Below are 24,508 nucleotides of genomic sequence, written 5' to 3' on the forward strand. Positions count from 1 at the left end.
GGAGCTCCAATCACCTCCCCTTGTAGAGAGAAAAGAAACATGAAAAGGCCAAACCACACTGACAAGCAGGTTTACAGCCCCTTAAGGAGTCTTTTTCACTCATAGTTTGTCTACAGTCTCACTTTGTAAAATAAATTGTGAGAGAATTGTATCGTGGACCCAGTATCATGAATCATGTCGTGAGTTGAGTGAATGGTTACATCCCTAGATTACAGCTTTGTTTGAACTGAGCCTGTATAAAAATAAAAACAATCGCAAAAATCATGAAACAATGTCAAAGTGTCTGAAAGAGGCCAGTGTTTATGTATCAGTCAGCATATTCTGTGACCTACTTTTCTTTCAAATGATGAATCAAATTCCCTTTAAAGATCCAGTGTCATACATCGTTCTAGATCAGTTTAGGGCTTTTGTTATTTTAACTTTGTGCAGTCAGACTGAGGCAGTGTTGGGTATTTTGCGTAACATAATGAGAAACTAGGTCCTTAGGAAATTCCCTGCTTAGGCGTTTTACCTCTTGACGCACTGATGATGATCTGCTCTGTGTTTGTCATCAGGTCAGGGATTGACCATGTGTGCTAACTTTGAGGTTTCCAATCACATTGTAAAATCTTTGTTCCAGAGAAGTCCCTTTTTTATAGTTTTGTCAATGACTCGATCAGAACAATTCAGACTCAAACTGAGACTCCTGGATTACCTTTCAATCTTTCCAAAATGTTATAATGATATGAATCTCCTGCTGTTGAAGGTCAAAATGAAGTCATCCTGGCGAACAACATAGTGCTGTGAGTTTGTAAACACTGAACGTTTTATTTTACTTTGTCAGTACTTTCTTTAATTGTCATTATAATCTTCATGTAAATGCAGTGACTGCTTACAGTACAGCTGTTGGCTTTTTGCTTATTCTGGTGACATGGATATAAGTATGCTGATGTGTAGAGCATGTTTTGATAAACTGACTTACCTTTTATTTGGAGTAGAAAGTTGATCATACTCAGATAAACTAAGAAAGAGAACTGTAAAGATCTGAGCTAGACACTAATCTTCCTGAAAACTTTTCACATATTTAATTCTTTTCTACAGTGGCTTCGTAAATGTTAAACTGTTTGCCTCAAATATTCTGTGCAACACACACTCTGTTGCTTTGGAGTCAGGCTAAAGATGATTTTAATGAGCTTCTACCTTCTGTACCTCCAGATTAAACTTTGCGCCCCACCCTGGAGTTTTCTCCCACCTGTGTCAGCTTGTGGTCACTTCACGTCTGCTGATTCAGCGTCTTAAGGTGGAAGCTGCCAGCCTGTTTCAGCTCTGTAGACTTAACACAAGAACACACCACGCTGTTGAAAAGAGGGAGATTGAAAGGTTGTCTGGTGGTTACGTGATCCCTCTGGTATGTTGTGGTAGCTCGTTTGAGAGTAGATGTGCCAGAATAAGGCTGATACATCAGTCTGCTGTTTTACAAATCGCCCAGTGCAGATTTTTTATTGATTATAGAGGATTTTCCAGTTACCACAGCTATATGAGGAGCTTGTGAAGTCCAAAAGGATGCATTTTTGTTTTTGACCACGTCACTTTGAGCATTTTGTTAGAGTTTCTTAAATATGCATTAAAATCTTCAGTGGATAACATTGTTATTCTGTTGTCTTGAAATAGTCCACAGAAAGTGTTTTATTGAAATGTGTAACAAGAATAGAAATAAACCAAAACAAAATTAACAGCATCAGTTTTCTAAGTCTAAAAATAGACATTTAAAAGTTAAAACCTTTTAGTATCTGCTTCTGATTGTTAACAATTACAGACTCAATCAGTTCACAAACAAAAGCATGAGTGTCTCACAGTTTGACTGAGCTTTTCTTAGTCCATAAGAACATAACTGAGGCATGGTGTTGGTGCGAGTGCAGAAATGAGAGCTGCAGGCTGTTAAAGGGTTAACCTGCAGCTGGAAGTCTTGGGCTGAGTGGAAAAGCGCAACTATTTGGAAAGCGCTGTACAAATGAATGGAATCCTCAGTGACCTACTTCTCCGAGCGGCTGAGAGGCTGCCTTGTTTTAGGACCCAGCAAGTGATGCGACTTTTATTTGCAAAATTCAGAAGCAAATGCATTGAATGTGGGATCGCTATCTCACTAAATGACAGGCAGAGATCCATCATACATGATTCACTTTTCATGTTATTTTTAGATTTTCATAGTAATCTTGAACCCTGTGAGTTATTTGGCCATTTTAACTATATGCTTTTACACTTCAGCATATCTGTCTGAACAGCCCACACCCCTACCAGAGAACCTCACAGATTTGAATGTTCTTCATGTGACAAGTTTCATTCCTGGTTTTGGTCTTTGATTCTTCACTGATAGCCTGCAGCTTTTCAGTAGTAGTTATTGGGGAATGTAGCTTCCTGTTTTTCCTCCCCCTTGAGAAGAACAAAACTTCTTTTGAGACAATCTCAAGAGACAATATCTGATCAACTTGACAGGACATGAGTAGGCGGCAGAGTACTGTTTTAAGGACGACACCCACACCCACACACATAGATGTACTTCCACAGACACACACACACACAGGGTGTAGTAGAGTTCGTATGGGGTGGGGCTGAGACAGGACAGTGGGCCTGGTGTTCTGAATGACTAACTTCATTTTCCTGTGGTGTGGTGTACTGCTGACATGGCCTGCACGCCTGTTTGAGCTGGAAGTAGTCAGGCAGAGATCCAGTATGTTAAAGCAGCTGTCTTTAGAGCTGAAGGGCAGAGATGTGGCTGCAGTCACTTTCACTGTGTGTTCACTTGAGAATTCATCCGTTTTCCTGTCGTTACCCTAAAAGTCCTTGAAGTTAGTCACTAGCTCTTTGAGTAGCTAACATAAGACCCTTTAACATTGCATGGCCAAGACGGGACTGTTACGTCTCCTTTAGGCTTTGGCCTCCATGTTAATCTCACAGAGGCATCATGGTGGGGCAAAGTCGTTCCAGGTAACAGAAGCAAAAAGGCGTCCCTTTAAAGGTTGGAGCTAACAGCTAACAGGAACAGCGCTGTGTGTGTGTGTGTGTGTGTGCACATGTCTGAATTTGCATGCATATGAAGCTTGCGCTGTGTGTCTACACGTCATGCCTCTTGTGCTTCTACAACACAGTAACGCTTTGTAAGACACTCTGGGACACAAATATAACGCCATGGAGGAGTTCAATGTAATAGTACAACAATGAGGGAAACTCTATACAAAAAGGGAGCTTTCAAATTAACTTTATACAATTTCTGTATCAATATCATTTCTCTTCTCTCCGATACCCATCCTGATAAATAAATTATTGTGTGAATTGACCTATATGCTATAATGCAAGTAATTGGGTATTACTCACCCTATGACATAGGATGGTTGTATGGCTCTATGTAACACATAAACACCAAAATACAGAGAGTAACTATGCCAAACCACTTTCTTGTTTGATGTAGTTTGACAGTCAGTTGAAAACTAACACTAATAACAACAGAAAAAAATGTCATAAAACCTTCAGCAACAGTTTCTTTTAATAATAATAATAATAATAACTTTCATGAAACCCAAGGACGCGTTACAAAGTGTGTGTGTGGGGGGGGGGGGGTAATGAGAGGCAACAAGAGACAAACAAATTAAGGAGAAAGGAAGTGGGTGAAGTGGGTGATCAGCTGGGATACATCTATGTCTTTTGTGTCCTCCCAAGAGGATCTGAGGGACTTTAACTTTAAAAATACTTTATTCAGTGTTTCAGTTCAACTTCCAGGTTTGTTTGCTTTGGATGAGGAGAACTCACTGAATAATTCTGCTCCTGTTTTAATCCTTTTAACAGTGAACACTGAAGGAGCCCTAACATGAAAGCAAGCAAAGCAAATCGTAAGCAAAGCGTAACTGGAGCTCAGCTTGCAGCCCCCCAGTGTCTGACAACCGCCCTTTTTTAACATAAAACTTCTTTATCCATTTTAGCTCTGAATATGTAGCCTATTAAGTTTGAACAGCAATTACGGTAATATATTCCAATATCCAATTGTTGCATTGACTAACTAACTAACTCGTAGTTGGCACATTTTATGTTGTATAAGATTAGTAATCTTTAAATTTTAAAGTTTTATTATCTTGTTTATTTATGTTTGTAGCAAATCTTGGGATTAAATTTACACAACCTCAGTGGAGGTTTGAAGTGTTTTTTAAATCTAGGTCAAAATTTGACTTCCAGCTAAATTATCAATTTCATTGGAGCTGCAGGCACTAACTTTTTTTCTAATTTGCAGAGAAAAGGAGAGAGAGAAAGAATACCTCTTTGTCTGTGTGTAAGATGACTGACATGAAGGGAAAAGTCTGCATTGTATAATGACTAGCATTACTCAGTGAATTCCTGTTGAGCTCTCTGCCTAAACTAGGTCTGATGAAAACCTGGGCTGGAAATCAGCATTCCCGGCTGAGGCAGTAAACGGTTCCGGTTTTGGGGATACTGTCTAAGAATGTGGGCACGTCAAAGCACTCTGTGAGTCAAGCACTCGGTGAGGCTGGACGGGGGCTTTTCCAGCGTGGGGGGAAAAAGACACAGTGGAAAAGGAAAACTGATTCCACCTTCAGTAGAGCTAAGGTCTCCTGAGTACACCGTGGTATTGCAGAGGGGAGGGTTAGGGCAGGAGGAGGAGGGATGGGTGGGGCGTAGAAGGGGAAAAATGGAGGCACAGAGAATACTGGTACCATTTACAGCTGAAAGTCATTTACTACTTTCTCTGCCTGGTCTAACTTTCCCCAAGTCATGGTGTAAAACAGCACCTACACTGACAAACACACATTGAAAGAATATGACATTTGTCAATTGTATTTGACCGCTTTGTAGAAATTTGAGTGTGGAAAGCTTACTACTAGATCAGTACTGATGTAACTGGAAGCCCATATTCACAATAGCCTTATACCTTTCTAATACAGGGTATTTAGTTCAGTATATTATACATTTGTTTCTTAGTCCTTACTGTGGTTGAAGTTTCTGTATGCTTCCCTGGTACTGGGTTCGGACTCAGCTGGGTCAAATGTAGAGGGCGGCCTCTCTGAATGTCTCAGTGTCTGATTGTCACTGTAGCAATCAGACAATCAGGGACTCTGACAATCAGACAAAACTTTCACAGTCTGATTGTCTTTTGTCTCTGATTGTCGGTTAAACCATGCACCATGAAAATGATGAAATATATTGTTGACCAGTTTAAATAAAAACAAAATGATAAAAAAATAAAAAATAAAGGAGGACAATTTGACTGAAGTCAACTGTAGTCCACTTGGACTACATGAGACCTACACTCATACTAGCTGTATTTGTCAACATTGTTTCTAAACGTGTCATTGGCAGTTCTGTCAAAGAGAGACAGAGAGAAAACTCTTGTCTCCGTCCAGACTATTTCATCGCACCCCCACATGAGCAAACAGTTTATTTCTGGAAGTTGACGGTGTGTTCTGTGAACTCGTTCTGAACCTCAGGAATGGGGACAGACAACCTGCCAAAACGAGCAGAGGGGAGGAAGCTTGTCCTTTCCCTTCAGTCTCTACAGCATAGGCTTTTTCTTTTCAGTTCTCTGGTCCAGGTGTATGTGTGTGCTAGTGTGTCTATAAAAAGAGGAGGATGGAGAGAAACTTGGCCAGAAAGACTTCATGCTGTTTGAAGCTACTGGAAGCCTGCGACATGCCTGGTTCTTATATGTATGTCTGAGAGAGAAAGACGATGTGTGGATTATGCAATCAAGCGCTCCATACACCCTTGTGGTTTAGTTTCTCACTGAACTTGTTCATGCTTCTTTATAACTTTGATCTTGGCTATGTCCCACAAGCAAGTTGGATCACTTCGCCATGCATGTATCTGTGTATGTTTACACTGAACATCAGCCTACCAGACACGCTATCATCAGTCATGATTGAGTATCCAGTATACTGGCATTTATATAGTGTTTCAAAACTAGCCGAAGACTAACTGAAAACAGAATTATAGAGATTTATGTAACATGAAATGAATAGTTTGGTGCATACTGTGGTTTTGGGGTGTGAAATGTGTTTTGTATGTTTTTCATAGAGCAGTGAAAAGATGAAAAACATTTTTTGGAAAGCCCAATTTGAAACACTGAACATCCATTCAGAGACCACAGTTCAAGTCATGAAATGGTCAGTTAGTATTTTAATATAGAACAAAAGTAATCTGTAAATACTGCCTTGCCCTTAATTACAATGCACACATTAAGAAACGCTGTAGTAACCAATCTGATCTAAGTATAGTATATCAACAGGAGTCAACACTTACAGAACTGGTCTAGTCCACTTGTAGTTGGTTCTGTGAGGCCCTTCAAGCCTCTGAAAAACCAAATCCACAAGATATACCTATTTTCTTGATGATCTTATTTATAATGTCAACTCTTTAAAAGGATAACAAATTACCTTCCAACCATTTTTGAAAATTTTTCGTTTAAAAGTTTTTGAAACATTTCTGGTATGGGTGGAAGGGGGCGGGGTTAGCTCTGAGCATTATTATGCATGTCCCACCCAATGGAGTGCAAAAAAAACTACTCTGCTCCTGCTCAATCTGCCTTTGGAGCCAACTCCTCACTGCATTAGCTTGCTAACTATATACGGCTTGTAGTCTATCTAGCTATCTATCAATCAGTCTTATCTCCCTAACCCCAGAGAGTAGCTGCCCTATCCCCATCCCTATATGAACTGAGATAACTTTATTATCGCAGTTTAGCAAATGGACAACATCCAAACAACACACTTTCAAAGATGTACAGGTGGAACTCACACATTTTAACATTGAAGTTCTGCATGTTTCTGACTGTCTGAGATATTCACTGAAATATGATTGTGCTTAACCAAATAGAGTAAGATTATTTAGTTTTACCCGATTGCCTTATTTACCTTTTGTATGCAAAGTTATTTTGTGAATTAAGACAGTCAGAATAGAAGCTCTAAAAAATAGAATATCGCTGTATAAACAAGACCAAAAATAAAACATGAAGTTGAAAAGAGTGTTTATTGACTTCCTTCCAAGAGAGCAGATGATTCACATAGACCCGTGTGTTTAGAAGAGAGAGAGAGAGAGTTCAAGACAGAATAAGAGAGGGTGAGAACAGGTGAGAGATACCAGTCTGCCTCATTGACGACAAGTCAGTCTCGTCCTGACCAGACCAGACAAACAGGCATATAATGTTTCCCCACATAGCTGTCCAGACCCCTCGGCCCAGCCCTTCCCCATCCCCACCCCGCTCTCAGGCAGCTGGCTGTGCTATACAGTGCACTTCTTGTGTGAGAGGCTGTTTAAGCTCAGGAGCCATCCAGTCTTAGCTGCACAGACAAGCAGGTCTGTACACACAACAAGGTTGGACACAGGATAACATCAGTTTGACTTGGAATAAGAAACAAGTTGGTCTTAGGCTGCCCACTTTCAGTTAGCAAGTAAAACATAAAACCCAAAGACTTTCACATTTCAAAAAGCAGCATATCCTAACATGTTAGAAACAACCATCAAAGTATCTGAAATGATTCATCAAAAAGACAAAATAACTCTTTAATAGATTTCCATTGTTGCATCTCAAATCACAATAAAACAGATCAATTGGTCCTAATTTCACATTTACAGCAAGAATGTTATGGCAAACTGCTGATCTCGAACCTCTCAATCTAAAATAAATAGTTTTATGAGCCTGTGATGTTGTACAAGAAAGAACTGTTGAATCTTGGTCAATGTAGAATTCATGAGTGTGGTGTTGTTAAATTTGAGTGGATTCCATTACAATTTACGAGTGAACCTAATAAAATGGCCACTGAGTGTATTCTGAACAAAAAATACTCAACAAAGTTGCAGATAAATCCATGATAAGCCATTATCTGCAGGCTCTTCAGATGTGTTTTAGAACAGGGTAGCTTAAGAGCTCAAATTGTGTTGGTTCACAGCAACTCTTTTTATTTCTTGCATAGTATTGAAGAAAGTGAAGAATATCTAAATATGAGTATGGATGCTATCACAAAATTAAGGCAGTGATAGTTTTAGTCCTCCACAGCTGAGCCAAAAACTTAATGTGCAGCTCTGCTTCAGCCTCAGCTGTGTCTCTGACTGTCCACTCTGTCCTCACTTGAATGGACGCTGACAGTGGAGACTCAGCATGGCGCCGCCGACCACACTCGTTTCCTTCTGATCGGTTGACACTCTCTTGGCCAGGACACACGTACTGACATCAGCAGAACCAGCCAGTGAGAGAGCCCCATGGTAACAGTTGCTGTGGCGGCCATACAGCAGCAGTCTTTGAATCGCCCTCCGGGTGGAAATGACCTCATCCATAACAAACTCCTCCAGGAAGCTGTGTTCACTGCCTGAAGACTCACCAAGGTGCTCACTTCCAGGCCAAAGCTGCGTTCAGCTCTGACAAAATGTAGCAACAGCTTAATCTTAGTGGAAACGATGGTTGTGTATGCTGTGTGATAAAAGCACACTGCCTTATCAATACATTGGGTTTTATAAACAAGTCGAGAGGGTTCAACACATCCCCAAAATAAGAGACAACATAACTTAAAGAATGACTGACAGTTTCACAATTTGAACCTTGTTTTCAACCGGGACAGCAGCAGAAATGTTTCCATCATTTGCAGATTAGAGGTACCACAGGTGAAATTTGTCCATTACATATCAGCAAAAAATTATTTTGAATGTTTTAGTAGTGAACAGAATTGCTCTTCTCTTAATACCAAGCCAGTTAGCATTGTTCACTTTGAAACTGGTTATTGATTTGCCAAGTAGAATACAGATCTCATCGTCTAGAGCTGTTGTGTTGTTAAGGTTTTTTTTGAATGGGGCTTTGTGTGTGTTAGCACTGCATCTACTTGCATGGTGTTACAACCAAATGCTGAAGTATGTCCCCCAGGCTGTGGCCAGCCGAGGTTGCTGGCTAAACCGGTCAGTCCCAGACATCAAATACTTGAATGTACGTCACAAGTTGATGCTTTTTGCATCAATGGCCTGTACAAAGAGAGCACTGCAGGAGTGACCAGTGACTGCAGACCTGACCGCAGACAGGAGACTTGGTGGTCATATCAGTGGGTTTAGTGTTGTTAGTGTTGTTGCATGATTAGTCACAGTGCTGCAGTTCTGAATATAAAAATCCCATTTGACCATAAGTTGACACAAGGAAGGCCAATCACACAATTGGTATGTTGATATTGGAGATCCATTTTGCACCATTATTCCGCTTGTGTATGCAATTTATGTATAGCATTTAAAGCTCTCTAGTGAAAGCCAGATCTCTAAATCAAGTGTAAAAGCATTATTTTTTGTGCTCAGATCAGGTCAGTGCTGCACACTTTATAGTTTTGTTTGTGATTGAGCATTCAAAATAAGAAGACACAAAAGAGGCTTTCTTCAAGCAGACTGAAACTTTCCCTTTCTTTTTAACTTCTCATGTCTGTGATTGGTGTGTTGTTGTTTGGCAGACCACAGTACTAAAGCTCTAAGACACATCCCTATAAAATTCACAAATAAACCAGGAACAATTACCCAAACCACACCAGCAATACTGTTCTCTCTATGTGTGTGTGTAGGTGTGTGTAGGTGTGCTTATGTGTGTGTGCGTGCGTGCCCGTGCGCGTGTGCGTGCGTGCGCGTGTGCGTGCGTGCGTGTGTGTGTGTGTGTGTGTGTTCACCCTTTGGAAGTGTCTTCCGCTTCCCAGCAAGTACGGAAATAAACTTATTCTGCAGAAAGGAAAATAATTATCACTCTTGTACAAAGGAAGGGGGGCTTTGAGTTGAGACAGACAGAGAAATGGAGAGGTAGAGAGAGCGGCTGATGAGCTCCTGACTGCCATTTCCTTAAATAGAGTTGTGGGCTTCTCCGGTCCAGCCCTGGCAGAGCGGAGGATCACATTCCTGGCATAGCTGTGATCGCCACATTCAGAGCTTTCCAATACTGTAGTTCTACGTACGCTTCCCCAGGTAGACTGCAGATACTCTCCCCTTCTTCTAGCCCCCACCCTGCATCCTCCAGACCTCCAACCACCAGTTACTACTAAAGCAGGGGAGAAAACGGGATGTTGATGAAAGACTCAAGAGGAAGTGGGAACAGAGGGGGGTTGGAGTAAGGGATAGCAAAGAATTGTTCTCCATTCATAGTGCAGCCATGTCCTTTACAAGGAACACCCCCCACCCACCCACCCACTCCTGGGAAATAGATGAGACAATACAAAAAACATCCAGCCTCTTCATTCACAAAAAAACAGACAATAAGACATAGTTTATATATGCTGCAAGAAATAGTCCTGGAGGTAAAAAGGATATAGATATCTGTGTTGTAGATGTACCACAATGGGAACCTATTCTTTCTGGCTGAAGTAAAACCCACTCCCACTTATCAAATGTAACTGTTTTATGTAGATAAAGCAACTTCTCTGTGTGTGAGCGTAGAGGAATCGTACCTGTGAACCACCATGAGTTGCTTCTGCCTGCCTTTCTCTGACAGAAAATATAATTGATAATCGTTTTTGGCAAGAGACGAGGAGTTTTTTGGTTGATGTTTCAGTCTCATCTTTTATTGCTACTGAAGTTTGATGTTATCTGTGTGAAGTGCTGAAGTCTGCAACGTTTGTGTTTATCATAAAAAGTTGTCTGACATTGCATAAAGGATTTAAAATAATGTTGAGTCAATGAATTAAAATAATTTCATCAATAGAATGGGGTAGATTGATGGCAAATGCAATTTTTTGATAATCACTTTGAAAGCAGAGGAGAACAGTTGTAATGGTAGGGGTTTGTTTTCTGAACAGGCAGCACATTTAAATTAACAGAACCACCTGGGATTCTGGATGGAGCAGACCAGGTTTGAATAAGGCTCATAGTGGATGTGGGATGATGTCAGACATGTCGTAGCAAACTCTACCATGATGAAGCCAAAACAAAAAAAAAACTGCATGCTGGGGAGAAGCATGCAGTTTTCCTTTTCCTTTTCCTTCTGAAAGGAGACTTCCAGGCAGGTGCTTCCCTCTTTAGAAAGATATGCACACATCTTGGCTGCTGTCAGTGTAAATAAATAAGCATTGAAGAGGTAAAGAGCTACTTTACGGGACTCTACAGCAGCACATCTGCATAAACACACAGAGACTTGTTCACAATTTAAAAACCAGATGAGAGCAATCTTTTTTTAATGTTCTCTAAATTGAGCAGGTGTGCTGGCTGTGATAATGCCAGACTGCTATGAAAATGTGTTCCTCTTCCTGTTCTATTATTAGTCACAGGAATCTGTCTCTGTTTAAGCATCCTGGTTACACTATACTCCATCTCACACTGATTTCATTCAGGAGAAGGTCACTTGTGATATAGACACAAGGGATAGTGGTCTTTATTTGGACATTTGTATTATTTCTTTAAATTAGAGAAACAGAAAATGACATTACATACATTTTTAGACCTCTTTCTTAATCTCCGGTTGAAAGGATGTTTTTAAACCTGAAGTATTTTTTTTATTAATGTTAAACATTCACTTCTGTGAAACTGCCTGTGAATAAAATAGCAGGGTCAGTGAAACAGATTTGGGCAGGATGATTCATATTGGTAGCTGCTCCTTTCGCTGGCTGCTTCAGTGTTGGATGACCACCTTACTTTTCTTTGACTCTGTGCTAATGAAGTGTTAGCATCAAAGATGAGAACCACTAGAAATTTAGATTTTGGACTTTCATGCACATCACATCTGCACTGTTCATATTCAGCAGGGTTAGATCAAGTATGTGTGTTGTAACAAGCTCCCGTGTTGAAAGTTTCACTCGCGACGCTTCCCTCTGCTAATCTATATCAGATGCTACTCGCACTATTTAAGTGATAGATGGGAAACTGATCTTTATCAGTATAGGGGAAAAAAATAGAATTCAAACATGGTTGGCAATTAAATCTAGGTGGCCCACCCAATTGAAATCAATGTCCAAAATATTTCCACACATCTGTTTTTTTCCCCGAGACAGGAGTGAATATATTCTTCATCCTCTTTATCTTGGCTGCTTGCCGCTAGAGTAGTTTGGAAGTTCAGGATGACACGCTGCAGGAAACTGCCAAAAAATAAAAATGTATCTTAAAGGTAATAAAGAAGATGATATATCAATTGGTTGGACCTTTGTTCAACCAATCAATGGATTAATCCAGATGTTACACCCCTAGAATGGATGTATATCAGTCATGTTTGTCTGAAATGATCTATTGTCCAAACATCCAAATCAGAGCAGCATGTGCAACAGAGACTAAGCACGTGGTAGAAGAGTAAATCACCTGTTGGTTTCCTGACTGTTTGACTGCTTGTCTCCTCTTGCTTGGCTTCACCCTTCAGACATGATAATTGAGATTAGCAGACACTCCTCAGTTGAACTGTGTTGATAAAACTTGCCCTCATATTGACCTCAGAAACTGACACTGACCTCAAGAGAATGATCTTTATTCCAGGATTCTTAAGCAGATGCAAAAGTGAAGATTTTTTAAATTAATATAGTTACGGCAAGGTCTGCATAATAATGTACAACAGAAAAGAGAGCCTGTAAAAAATCAACTATAACCTATCCTGCTTTTCAATTGCACATATAAATAATACCAATAACCAAATTGTCTGGATTTTGCTGAGTTACAAAAAAAATGAAAGACTGTCTTTTCCATGGCTATAGGTAATAAACAAGGCCGCACATCAGACTTACTGTATTGAGTACAGCTAGCCTCAGTAAAGTTATACATTTTTAAATTGAGTTTGATTTTTAACTGTGGAATTCTGCATTTCCGTGTGCAAGTTTTCTGAGTGCTGGCTTGATGATCTCAATGTGAAAAATATGTTCCATATCGCTCACTTGTTTTAACAGCTTTGAGGCTGACATGAACGGTTTCTAACTCTTGTCTGATATATTCTTAATAAGGAAATGTCACTACTTACCTTTGTTTTGTTGAAAGGCATTCTGGCAAAGAGCTAACCTTTTCTTTGGGATTTTTAAAAACCAGACGGGACAGGAGTAAACAGACCCCTCTCTACTGTCGGTTATGTGTCAGTAGGTCAGGATGAGGCCAAGGTCAGGTGCCACAACTCGGTCTCTGTCTTTCTGATGCAGTCTCTCTTTGCCCTCTATCAGTTTTATTCTTTCCCTTTCTCCAAGTTTATTTTTTCCATTCCGTTTATTGCATGTTTGATCAGCTTTACTCCTTTATTTTGAAATCTCCTCGCTCTTTCTTTTCTCTCCATTTCAGAGGAAACTTGTTGACACCAGTGAACTTTCCAGACTTTCTTTCTAGAACATGTATCTTCCCCCTTCCTTTTCCCGCCCCCTTCTCACAACTTGTGTGTGTGTGTGTGTGTGTGTGTGTGTGTGTGTGTGTAGAGAGAGTACATTCAGGGCCCTACAGCTTGTGTTAGGGCCTGTGGGAGCCTGCTTGCACTTCTTGTCAGGACATGGACCCTGTCTCTCCCGTTCTCTCTCTCCCTTTTTTCTCTCTAAGGGTGGGGTGAAGCTGTGTTTAACATTAGATCATATATTTTGTGTACCACACCTCTTTCACTGTAGATACTCTGTCCAACCAGCTCCTCATTTTCTCCTTGCTCACTGTTACTCTCTCAGTAGTTTGTCAGTTGTCTTGTGTTTCTTGTATCTTCAAGTTTTTTATTTCTTATTTGAGTATCTTTTGTTGCCTTAGTGTCCCTTGTTTTCTTATCTCTTTTCTTTCTTTGATTTTTTTTCATACCGTTTCATCAACACTACCTTCTGCATGTTTGGTTTCTCTTGACTTCTTTTTTACTCCCATTCGCTGCTGTAGGTCTAACTTTAATCACTACTGCATGAAGTGAGGATGTGTAAATATGATGTTTCCATGTGCTTAGCAGAAAGTTATTCAAACTGACCACAAAGATGGCAGCTTTCCCCATTTAAGTGTTAACTCTGTAGTGTAGTCCAGTTGTACCACCCTGAGCTCTACTACTTGTCTGTTGTTGATGATGTGTTCTGGTCCGACTTGGTATCAAGTCAGGACCAAAGATATTCAAACTGATCGCTGCAGGACTAGGATAATCCCAGTAGCTACTTTTAAGGGTTCAAAATGCTTCTCCAAGAAATGAAAGGCCAATGCAAAATTATATTTAACATATCACTAAGTCTGCATCGATACAATTATTTGATAAAAGAAGGGGGTCACGATCAATTTCAGACCATATCATGTACCCATTAAGCACAATCAGCTACATTTCACTTACAGAATTTGTTTTTCTGTGTTTAAAATTCTATTACTGAAATGTTTTTGACATGAAAATGAAAAAAAAAAATCTCTTAAAAAAGATCTGTGTGTCACTGTAAAGTGCCACATTTTTCTAAATATGTTCAGATGTAGTTTTGTCTGACATGATGGGATTTAAATCGTGGCACATGGTGATGCAGTGAAGAATTTCATTTTTTTTTGCTGGGATCTTGATTTTGCTATATAGAGGTGTTAGGACAAACTTTTGTCAGAAACGGAGCGGCCTCATAGCGCGAGAGAGAGAGAGAAACAGACAGAGAGACACAGAGCTGTTGTCCCGGTTAGATCACTTCAAGCAGCACACAGAAATATTTGACACCGTCCTGTTTACCGTTAAATATGCTGATAGAAAAAAAGTGCATCGGGCTGAAATTATCCTTAGCTTTTATCTCTGCCTGTGTGCTCCTTGTAAAATCTCCATCAGCAGCTCATGTCATAAAGTTACCAAAACTGCACAGCTCCCATTTGTAAAGGTTTTTACTCGCAATTTTGTTACCACAAGCAAGAGAAAGTGCAGAGTAACATCGACAGCAACAAGCTGCACAGCAGCATTAGAAGATTTATATTTAAAGTGAAGCATCCTACAATAATTAATGCATTTAAAGAGCTAATAATCATGCATTCAAAGAATAGGGTGGTATATTGTTCCGTAAATAAATCTTGTGGAGTGCTCTTTTGATTGAAAGACTCCTGTATTGAAGTTAAAATGTGACCAGAAGCAGCAGAGGTGGGCAGCACTTTTACGGTAATTGTGCAATAAACTGACTGAGGTCAATAAACATATGACATATTGCCTGACCAGCATTTCATGCCAGTGTTTTGTTTAAACCACTGGTCATTGTGACGTTGTGGCTCATTACATGTGGTTTGATTGGTGTTGAAGAGCGCTTTAATAGAGAAGGGATAGGACTGTGTAGGTGTGTGTGTGTGAACTGCGGATGTGCATCCGTTAGGAATCACTGCATTCTTCAGCAGCAGGCTCTGTGGTATGCCAGCACATTCCCCACTGCTGAGCTGGAGAATCCACTCGGAAAGCAGGAGCGGGAACTTTTTCCTTTCTACACCCTCCCACCCCTAACTGCACCCATCTTCTGCTCCATCTGTCTTAACTCTGTTGTCCTCAAGACTCTATTTTTCTCCTTCGACAGCATCTTCTAAGAAACTTCTCGTGTAATCTGTGTAAAACACTGTTAATATGTAGTTGGTTAAAAAGTCAACCTAAGGACCTTGCAAACAGACCTTTAATTGCTGAAGACATGTTCCCCTTGCCAGTATGTCTCCACCTCTCTCTCTTTGTCTTTCAGCTTGTTCATGTTAGCCTCCTTGTCAAGATCTTTCCTAAATGAAGCCCCCGTCACTGGGTATTGTTAGTCAGTTCTCTCTCACTCTCTCTCTCTCTCTCAGGTTGATAAAGGGAACATGCTGTGTCGGATGTGGTGTTGAAACAACAACAGCTTTAGAGAGTTGCTGGTAGTGAGACAAAGTGAGCCCGCTTTATGTTTGTTTTGCTAACAGGAGAAGCATAGGATAGAGGTTTAGAGGATACACACATTCGCACACAAGTGCACAAACACACAGGACACATACCATCTACTAGATTAACCCTCCAGGGTTATACCTAAAGGGTCATCTTAACCTGAAACCTAAAACCTAATACAGTGATTCCCACACATCGACCATACTCGGACAAGCTGCCCAGGTATAATTACTGCCGCCCTAGTATAATCCTGACCCCTCTTTTATCCATAGCCTATTTAATCACTAATGCAAGATCGAGTGAGCGATAAGTCTGCAGGTACGTCCCTCCCATAAACACACTAACCGAGGTGCCACGCCTGATGCTTATTATGCTGTCCTTTTAATATTCCTCTGTAGGCGCTTGCTGCCAAAGCTCTCCTGCTCTCGAGGTTTAGATTGACCATTGCAATACAATATCAATAAGCCTCCACACACACACATAGTCACCTCTATGTGATAACAGAAGAACAGGTGAAACATTTCAAAATGGAGCTAAAGCACACACAAAATAAAGCTACAGAATGAGCTGAAGTGGAACAAGCGTGAGGGGAGAGATGCAAGTGTGTGAAGATAAGAGAATGGAAGGGAAGTCAGGTGAGCAGAATAAAACTTCAACTAAAATTAGTCAAAGAAGAAAGCATTAAGATTAAGATTTACTTTTATTGATCCCCACAATGGGAAATTTTCAGTTTTTACACTCTGTAATCATGCTACACACACAGGCTGAAATATACACATGGATCCTATGGACATGCACTAATGGAGAGATGTTAGAGTGACGGGGCTGCCCGCAGCGGGTGCTCCTGAGCTGGTGGTGTGGAGGGGGTTTGGTGCCTTGCTCAAGGGCACCTTGGCAGTGCTTAGGAAGTGATCTGGCACCTCTCCAGCTACCAGACCAACTTCCATGTTCTGACCCTCCGGTTCCCAACCCAAGTCCCTACAGACTGAGCTACTGCCGCCCATGATTGTTAATATGTATAAATATACACAAACCTAGTATTAGAATCAATATCAAAAAAGAAAATCCCCCAAAAAAACCAATCCCCATCCCTACTTTAAACTCAGATTAAACATGTTATCCACCCATGCACACACCTTTAAGTTTAAAGTTATGCAACATAGTTCTGCATATATTCAGTCTCTGTGCATCTTTCTCTTTCTTAAAAACACAGAATCGTGTTGAATTGTCAGCGTTATTATGTGTCCCTTTGCCAACCCTGTACTATGGTCCTATTTGTTTGGTTGCTGCCTTGTTGTGGCTTTGTGTGCTGTTGACCCCTCTATATTTAGAACGAAAGGAATCATGTGTCTAACAAACACTCTGTATGTGTGTGAGGGGGTGTGTAGGAGATTGTGTGTCTACATTTGGGTGTGAGTGTTTGCACATCAGATATGTGTAGCAAATGAGCAAACACAAACACATTGTTTCCACTGCTGTCCCTTGTGTCTTGTGATCACAGAGCTGGATGTGAGGAGGTCACACTGTATCCAGTTCAGGGTCAAAGTTAAAACCCAATAAGCATCTGCTGCTCTGGCAGCAAATCCTGTTATACTGAGATGTGAAAGTAATGCCATACAAATTGTGGAGAGTTTTAGTAGTTTAATAGTTTTCTTTGCTTTTTCTGTCTTTATCAGGTTTGTTTAGTGTTTGAACTAAAATTGGGGAAAGAGTAAGATCAGCTGCAACTTCTATTAGTGACTTAAAGTAGGTACATTCCCAACTAAGTCAGTTAATGGAAATGTATAATGTTTAACAATGTTATCTCAAAACACTAAATTGAGAAATTTGTTTGCTGAATGTGGTTAAGGTTAGTAGCGCTAGCATCACCAGCATTTGCTCCTCCCTGCAGGTTATCATCATCATCCACTTGCTAAATGTGAATATGCATTGCCCCAGTTGATCTGCCAGTTTTAACCTGAAACAGTCTACATACAACTCCATCATCCAGATCAAAATACCGTCAAATCTGTGCTGATCCTATGAGATGCTATCCGTTGAATGTTAACATCTAGGTTGTAGAGCAGTGAGAGCAGGAACCTTGGCCTGAGGCTGTGGCTACAGCACTGGCTAGTGTGAGGTGGCTGTGTTGCAGTTTGAGCATGACATCAGAGCAGTATCAAAGGCCAAAATATTCATAATACTTTCAATCCACTAGTAATTCTGGTGCCAACTAATGAGGGTGTTTGATGACGCCTAGTATATTTCAGTTATTTCAGTATCATTCAAATGTTCATGATGTGTGTAATACCTCAGCTTTAATTCCTTCTATATCCTCATTCCCATGAACTGACACGTCTACTTTAGTTCTTATTACAACAGTGCTTCCCAGAATCGGGGTTGACTAACCTTCAGAGAACGAGAGTGAACCTGTTGTATTCAGCTGTGGGCTTTAAGTCTAGATGGACACTGATAATGCTGAGCAAGAGGTTTTACAATTGAGAAAAAAATCTGAGTCACATCCCTTACTCAAAACTCAGTGGTGCCTTGTCTTGTATCCTGACTCTTGACTTTATAATTGCTGTTTTTTTCCCCACAAATTAAAATACGTCAGGTGGTTTGTAGGTGATAGGCCAGAATCAGAATCAGAAATACTTTATTAATCCCAGGGGGAAATGTGTTGCTACAGTTGCTTATAACACCAAAAATCTGTAGGAAGTACAGATAAGTTCACAATATAAAATAAAATAAAAATAGTCATAACAATATAATAAGCATAAGTACCAAGTGAAAGCAATAATAAAGTAGTAATAAGCTATGTTCAAGCGCAGGTAATTGAGAATATAAACAATATTTACAAATATGAATACACTGAGGGATTAACAGCGTAGATAGTGCACGGTTCATGTATACATCGCACATTTGATGTATAAATATTGTCCAGTTTTCAACAGATTGCACAGTTTTAGTAGAGAAAAAATAAATAAAAATAACGATATGAACTGCAATAAACAAGCAGAAATAAAGAGCATAAAACAGCTTGTGTCTGTCTGCTGTTCTCAATGTTTCGAAAACACTTCTGTTTACAACATGTGCCTTCTAACTCCAAAATACATTCAAAAAACAGTTGTTTTCCCTCAACTAAATTGGAATGAATGAATCAGAGAGTAGCTAATAAATAGCTGTTAGGTGGGGGTTATTTCTGTATGAGATGGACAATTATGAAATCGTGAAACAGACTGTGGATCATCTTAGATTTCTTCAGCCATGGTCAGACAACACAGAAACACAACACACGGCTGACAAAGTGCAGACCATCGCTGACCCATGCTGACCAAGATCACACAATCATTGACAATCATTGGCAAAGTGGCCATCATGGGCAAAATGGCAAAGTCTTCATCACACAGTGTTGCTTATATTCTGCAAGAAGGTACAGCCCACAAGTTCCTTTTCATTTGGGTACATCACTATAAAACAATAAAGATGACATGACACTGATTTGTATACATAACAGATGTAGACTCTCTGTCTAGCAAACAGTTGCTGACAACATATAGTTGGCTCCTATCCATTTATAGATCTGCTACTACTTAGGTGCTTCACCCATGTAAGGTTAACGCTTCACAGACCCAAAAGAAGAATTACCCTAAAATCGTTGACACAATTTAAAGATATGTCCACAAAATTATCAAGATGAATGAATCCATGAAAATACGTACTAACAATAGCTTTAGCTTCATCTAATTGCCCAGCCCTAGTGGGGATGTCATCTTTTTATATCATAAACCACAAAAAAGTGACAGATTATTGCCATGAAATGCACACAATTGTGTTTGAAGTTCTCACAGCTATACAGACTTTATAATATCAGACCATGTTAGTGTTTTTGTTGTTTATTGTCATGCAAAATATTTCCCAAGTCAATTACCGGTAGATAACACCCGATATGAGTTACTGCAGATAACTGAGTCGATGATTTTTTTACCTCCACTATCAGTTAGGAGAGGTTCATAGAATTCATGGTGTGAATGTGCAGCGACCTACTGACTATTCTGTCTACAAGAGAAACAAGATGTAGACAAAGCGTCAGGTTGTGGAGGAAACGTGGGCAGTTTGACGCAAGGCTGACAGAGGAGGAATTATGCCCTGAGAGGCAGCGCTGTGTTTACAGCAGCACCCTTGTCTTAGTGCCAGAGAGGGTGTCAGAGGGCAGAGCTAGGCCAGGGTGGCACAGAGTTCACCAGCAGACACTTTCCGCATCAGCAAAACGCTGCGTCAGCCCCCAAACAAATGACTTTTTCTGTCTGAGGTTTTGGGTTTGCAAATGTCTGACTTTCTTTTTCACTGTTTCTTCTCAATGATGCTGATGTGATTCATCACTTCCCAACATGCCCCTCCCCCCCTTGTCTGGCATAAAAAAACACACTTCCTAACATTCTCTATTGAATACCTCACATTGCCTTTCTCCCCCTTTATTTATAGGCTGGTATACCAGAGAGTTTTTAATTGATCTCTCACATTGTAAGGGACACTAATTAGCACATTTTTCACTTTCGATTAATATATTTCCTTTCTTTACATATTTTAACATATGGCAGATATATAAATATCATGGAGCTGAATAAAGTACGAGACAGATCTCTACACCCTTCCTGTCAAATTGGAAAGGAAGTGCTAGAGGAATAATAAGGCAGTGTTTCTCCCATCTGTCAGTTTAGTAATTGCTCCTCTTCTTGTTCCTCCTCGTCTTATTTTTACTCTAGCTGGATTAGGTTAGCACTTTCCCCCTTGAGGCTCAGGGAAGGAGCAACCATGCTACAAAATAAGATATGCATGGGAAAACTCTCTGATCCTGTTAAGTATAAATTTAATCAAGTGTCCTGTAATGTGCAGTGTTTCCCCTAGGTTTACAGCTTTTTTTTTTAAGGAATCTTGGTGTTCATGCGTTACTTTTAATGACAGCTATCCTGTTCTATCGGACAGGTATCCTTAAATGACTTCTCTACAATAAAGGCACAAAAAGCCGTTGGGGGTGGGGGGGCCTAATATAATGGTATCTACCCTGGCCCTGTTTTGGTCAGGGAGAGATGCTGCATGTTTGTTCAATGTGAAGGGGGAACTACTCCAAAAGTGAGACTCTTTTGACTTTTAACTTTGAATGGAAGGGTCAATAAGCCTGAAGTAACTTCCTCACTGATAGGTGTTGAGTTGCCTTTTATATAGACCATCCCATTCTGATTTTAAAAGCATTTATTGAGTGAAGACAGCTCTAGCTCTTGGCTAGAATATGATAGAATTTATTGAAATATTCTTCTTTGTTCTAAATTGTAGTCTTTATGTATTTGTTTCCTGTTTTTAAATGTGCTTACAGCAGAGGGCCATTGAGGTGTTCTTTGTTAAATGTAAGCTCAGATCGAACCTTACTGCCAGTTTTCATTGCAATACAGAAAATGATGTTATCTTGTAGGAAAAACATTCTGAATTTTCTTTTTTAATGGATACTATATTGGCTCCAGATCAGACATTCATCATTGTACATTTTATGATTATTATCCAAAACGAGCAAGACACATAGTTTGATAGAGTGTAATTATCAGATTTACATTTTCTCTCTTCCAGTCATTCAGTTTTAATCATGAAACAATTCCTGTCCTTGGATGGACCTGGCCTTGCCTAATTCATAGGAATGAAGGATTACATCATCTCTGGAGCAGAGTGGAGTAACTCCCTGGCTCCCCTCACAAACCTCAGCCCCTCCTTCATCCCCCTCCTTCATTAATGATTTCCTTCTCCCTCTTATTAATTTCTACCTCAGTTCCCCCTCCCCACCTTCTCTATCTTTATTCCACAGGTCAGTCTTAGTTTGAACTGTCTGCTTCTCTTTGGGATACCCCTGGCCTCTGGCCACCATGTCACCCGTTCACATAAACTGACATGGATTTATTATTTGATTCAAAAAAGTTACAGCTTGTTTAAATTGAGTTCCTGGCTCATCTAGCTCCATTTCATTTGATGATCTACTCACATGACCTCAGAGGCTGAAGCAAAAATCCCCTTACATTTCATAAAAAGCTCTTGAACTTTAAATGGGTTGGAAACGTTTTCCAATTTCAGTATGAAACCTGAAACTGCATGTTTTTCAGGGGTATGATTGTAAATGTATGTCAAAAAAGTTACTGGTTGCCAGAATGCACACACTACTGATCCAGTCACAGGATTTTACGAGTAATTGTGTCTGTAAAACTGCCAGTTCCTGCAGTAAGTAGGCTCTAGTAAGACTTATTTAATCCCTCGGTTTTTGTTATCTTTTACAGGATGAAATGAATGTGAACCTTGTTTGTTCGAAAGGCTTCAGGGGTCTGTGGTCTTCCATCTGGCCGCTCAGAGCTGCAGCTGTCCACCCGACAGGGCAGAAAGAGCTGTACATCAACGCAAAGTAGACAGTGACATTGGGATATCTTTGGACAGAAGGGCTAGCAGATTTATATTCTAGTTTCACCTCATGTCGGATTTAGCGACAAGATCCTTAGGGTTAAGTATGACCCATCTTCCAAGCAGGAAGTGAATCTGGTCTGTGTCCTGTCTCTATTTGTGTGGCTGTCCAAATCCAAAGCTGTTGGCCTGACCCATTGGTATCTATAGCGCTGGTCCAAGATGAATAGGAATGGGCTCCTTATGTCCTATTGACTCTGACAACAATAGAGCTCCATGACCTGCAGGTTATGTATAGAGATGTGTGCAGCCAGTGTCAGCAGAGCAAAAATTGTTTAGAGGAAAGAGCAAAATAGAAGGATGACAGTGCAGTGGCTCTGACATCATACCTGTCATTTTTTTTGGATGTACATGTATCCACTAATCCATCTGTTCGTCTATCAATTACATTGTCCTTTGCTTTAGCCTTGATATTGTGCAGCAGCATGATCTAAAGTTGCTTGAATTTAAATCTGTCTAACCCATTGAGATGGTCATGAACAGTAAAACAGCCGAATATTTTCTGAGTATGTCAAGTAAGGAAACAAAAACAATATTTGTGAATGATTTACACTGAAGAGTGTTTTTCAATTATCAGTTTTTAAAGTCTACAGCCTTTGATGCTGTTTCGCTTCCATTCAGTGTTTCCCCTACCATTATATTAGGGGGGCGGCCCCTAGATTTATTTTTGGGCTTTTTGTGCCTATATAGGGATAGGATAGAGTCGGAAATCAGGGAAAGAAGTCATTTAAGGATACCTTTTGTGATAGAAAAGGACAGCTGTCATTAAAAGTAACGCATGAACACCAAGATTCCTTCAAGTGTTTGTGTCAGCGTGTCCCCCCGACCAATGCTGTAAACCTAGGGGAAACACTGCCATTGTTGTGTGTACCCTGAAGAAGCTTAAAAAAGTCATGTGATTTATCTCAAGAAGTATGAGTTGACTTAGGGTCTCCATAACTGATGTCCTAATCATTTGTTTACAGTTTTTATTGCGCTAAGCTATGGTGTCTTTTCTCCTTCTACAGGGGTGATCAGCCAATGGCAGAGTGAGTCCAAAGAGCGGGTCATCTCTCTTGTCCTTACCCATCTCCCGCTGCTTAAACCTGGCAATGTTGAAGCCAAGGGCGAGTACATGCGCCTCCTGCCACGCATCCTGGCCCACACCATCGAACATGGCCATCACTTGGAGGAGTCTCGCCAGCTCCTGTCCTACGCCCTCATCCACCCTGCAACGTCCCTGGAAGACCGAGCCGCCCTGGCACTCTGGCTCAACCATCTGGAGGAGAGGGCCGCTGCCCGAGGAGACTCACTGGAAAGGCCTCCTCCATCCGGGCAGCACCACCACCACCAGTCCACTCCTCCATCCACCCTTAGCTCATCAGGATCTTCATCCTCCACTAACACGTCTTCGTCAGGCAATCTCTACTCATTACACCACCAGCGCTACGGCTCAGACGACCGTCTCAATGGATGGCAGAGCTCCAGGGATTCAGGACTGGGTGGAGGCTGGCACCAGCAGCAGGGCTGTGAAAACGGGCACCTCCTTCTCTACCCATCATCCTCAGTGCCGACAACCATCAACACAGTTGGAACCGGTGGAGGTGGTAACACTAGTAAGTAAAGGCCTTTCATTGAATAAAGAATAAATGTTTTTTATCTATTCCATCAATTGCCATGGGGACAGAGAGGATGATAGACATGATGGATGACAGCACACTTTGATTTACATACTGTAGACTAAAATCTTCACTGCAATGTGATTTATGTGCTATAAGCCTAACTGGATGACTTAAGTTGTCCATAAAAGGTTTACATCAGTAAACTTGTAAAAATACCATTCAAGAGGACAAGTCATTTCACAGTTGTTTTTACTTCACTGAACTTGTTTCTTTGAACATTCCTTTATTCAGATATAAGGTGAGGAGTACATTTAAGCCCAGTCTGACTTGTGTACTTATAAACACTACACCTTCTGAGATAACCTTCGTAATCCTTCTGATGACTTATCCTGCCAGCTTGACTGGTGATAGTCTCTCTGTCTTAGGTGGTCACCTGAACTCCTGCACCCAATACCAGTTGCACAGGCTGGCTCTCTGTACTGTAACGTGTGTTTTAAACATCATATCATACAGTCATTAAAAATAAGCTTCAGTGAGTAACAGAATACATGACTAATCAGTTTAAAAAACATTTTCTCTATTTATTAAAAAAGCACAAGACATCTGTACAGCATTTTACAGCACAAAAACACTTAATCTGTCAACTCAATAAAGACACTCTGAGTATACCCCAACTAATCAAATTTACTTA

The 24,508-nt window shown here is 40.4% G+C and overlaps 1 protein-coding gene across 4 annotated transcripts in view; it reads left to right on the top strand.

Annotated features, from left to right (window-relative positions):
* samd4a (sterile alpha motif domain containing 4A) overlaps positions 1-24,508 on the top strand; it is a 55,090-nt gene that overhangs the window by 6,049 nt on the left and 24,533 nt on the right. For all 4 annotated transcript variants that reach the window (XM_065952630.1, XM_065952632.1, XM_020640189.3 and 1 more), the window contains exon 3: positions 23,224-23,811. In XM_065952630.1, the coding sequence (XP_065808702.1) occupies positions 23,224-23,811 (588 nt within the window). The remainder of the gene's footprint in view (positions 1-23,223; positions 23,812-24,508) is intronic.

The sequence above is a fragment of the Labrus bergylta genome, chromosome 3 (assembly GCF_963930695.1).
Source record: "Labrus bergylta chromosome 3, fLabBer1.1, whole genome shotgun sequence".
Classification (NCBI taxonomy): domain Eukaryota; kingdom Metazoa; phylum Chordata; class Actinopteri; order Labriformes; family Labridae; genus Labrus; species Labrus bergylta.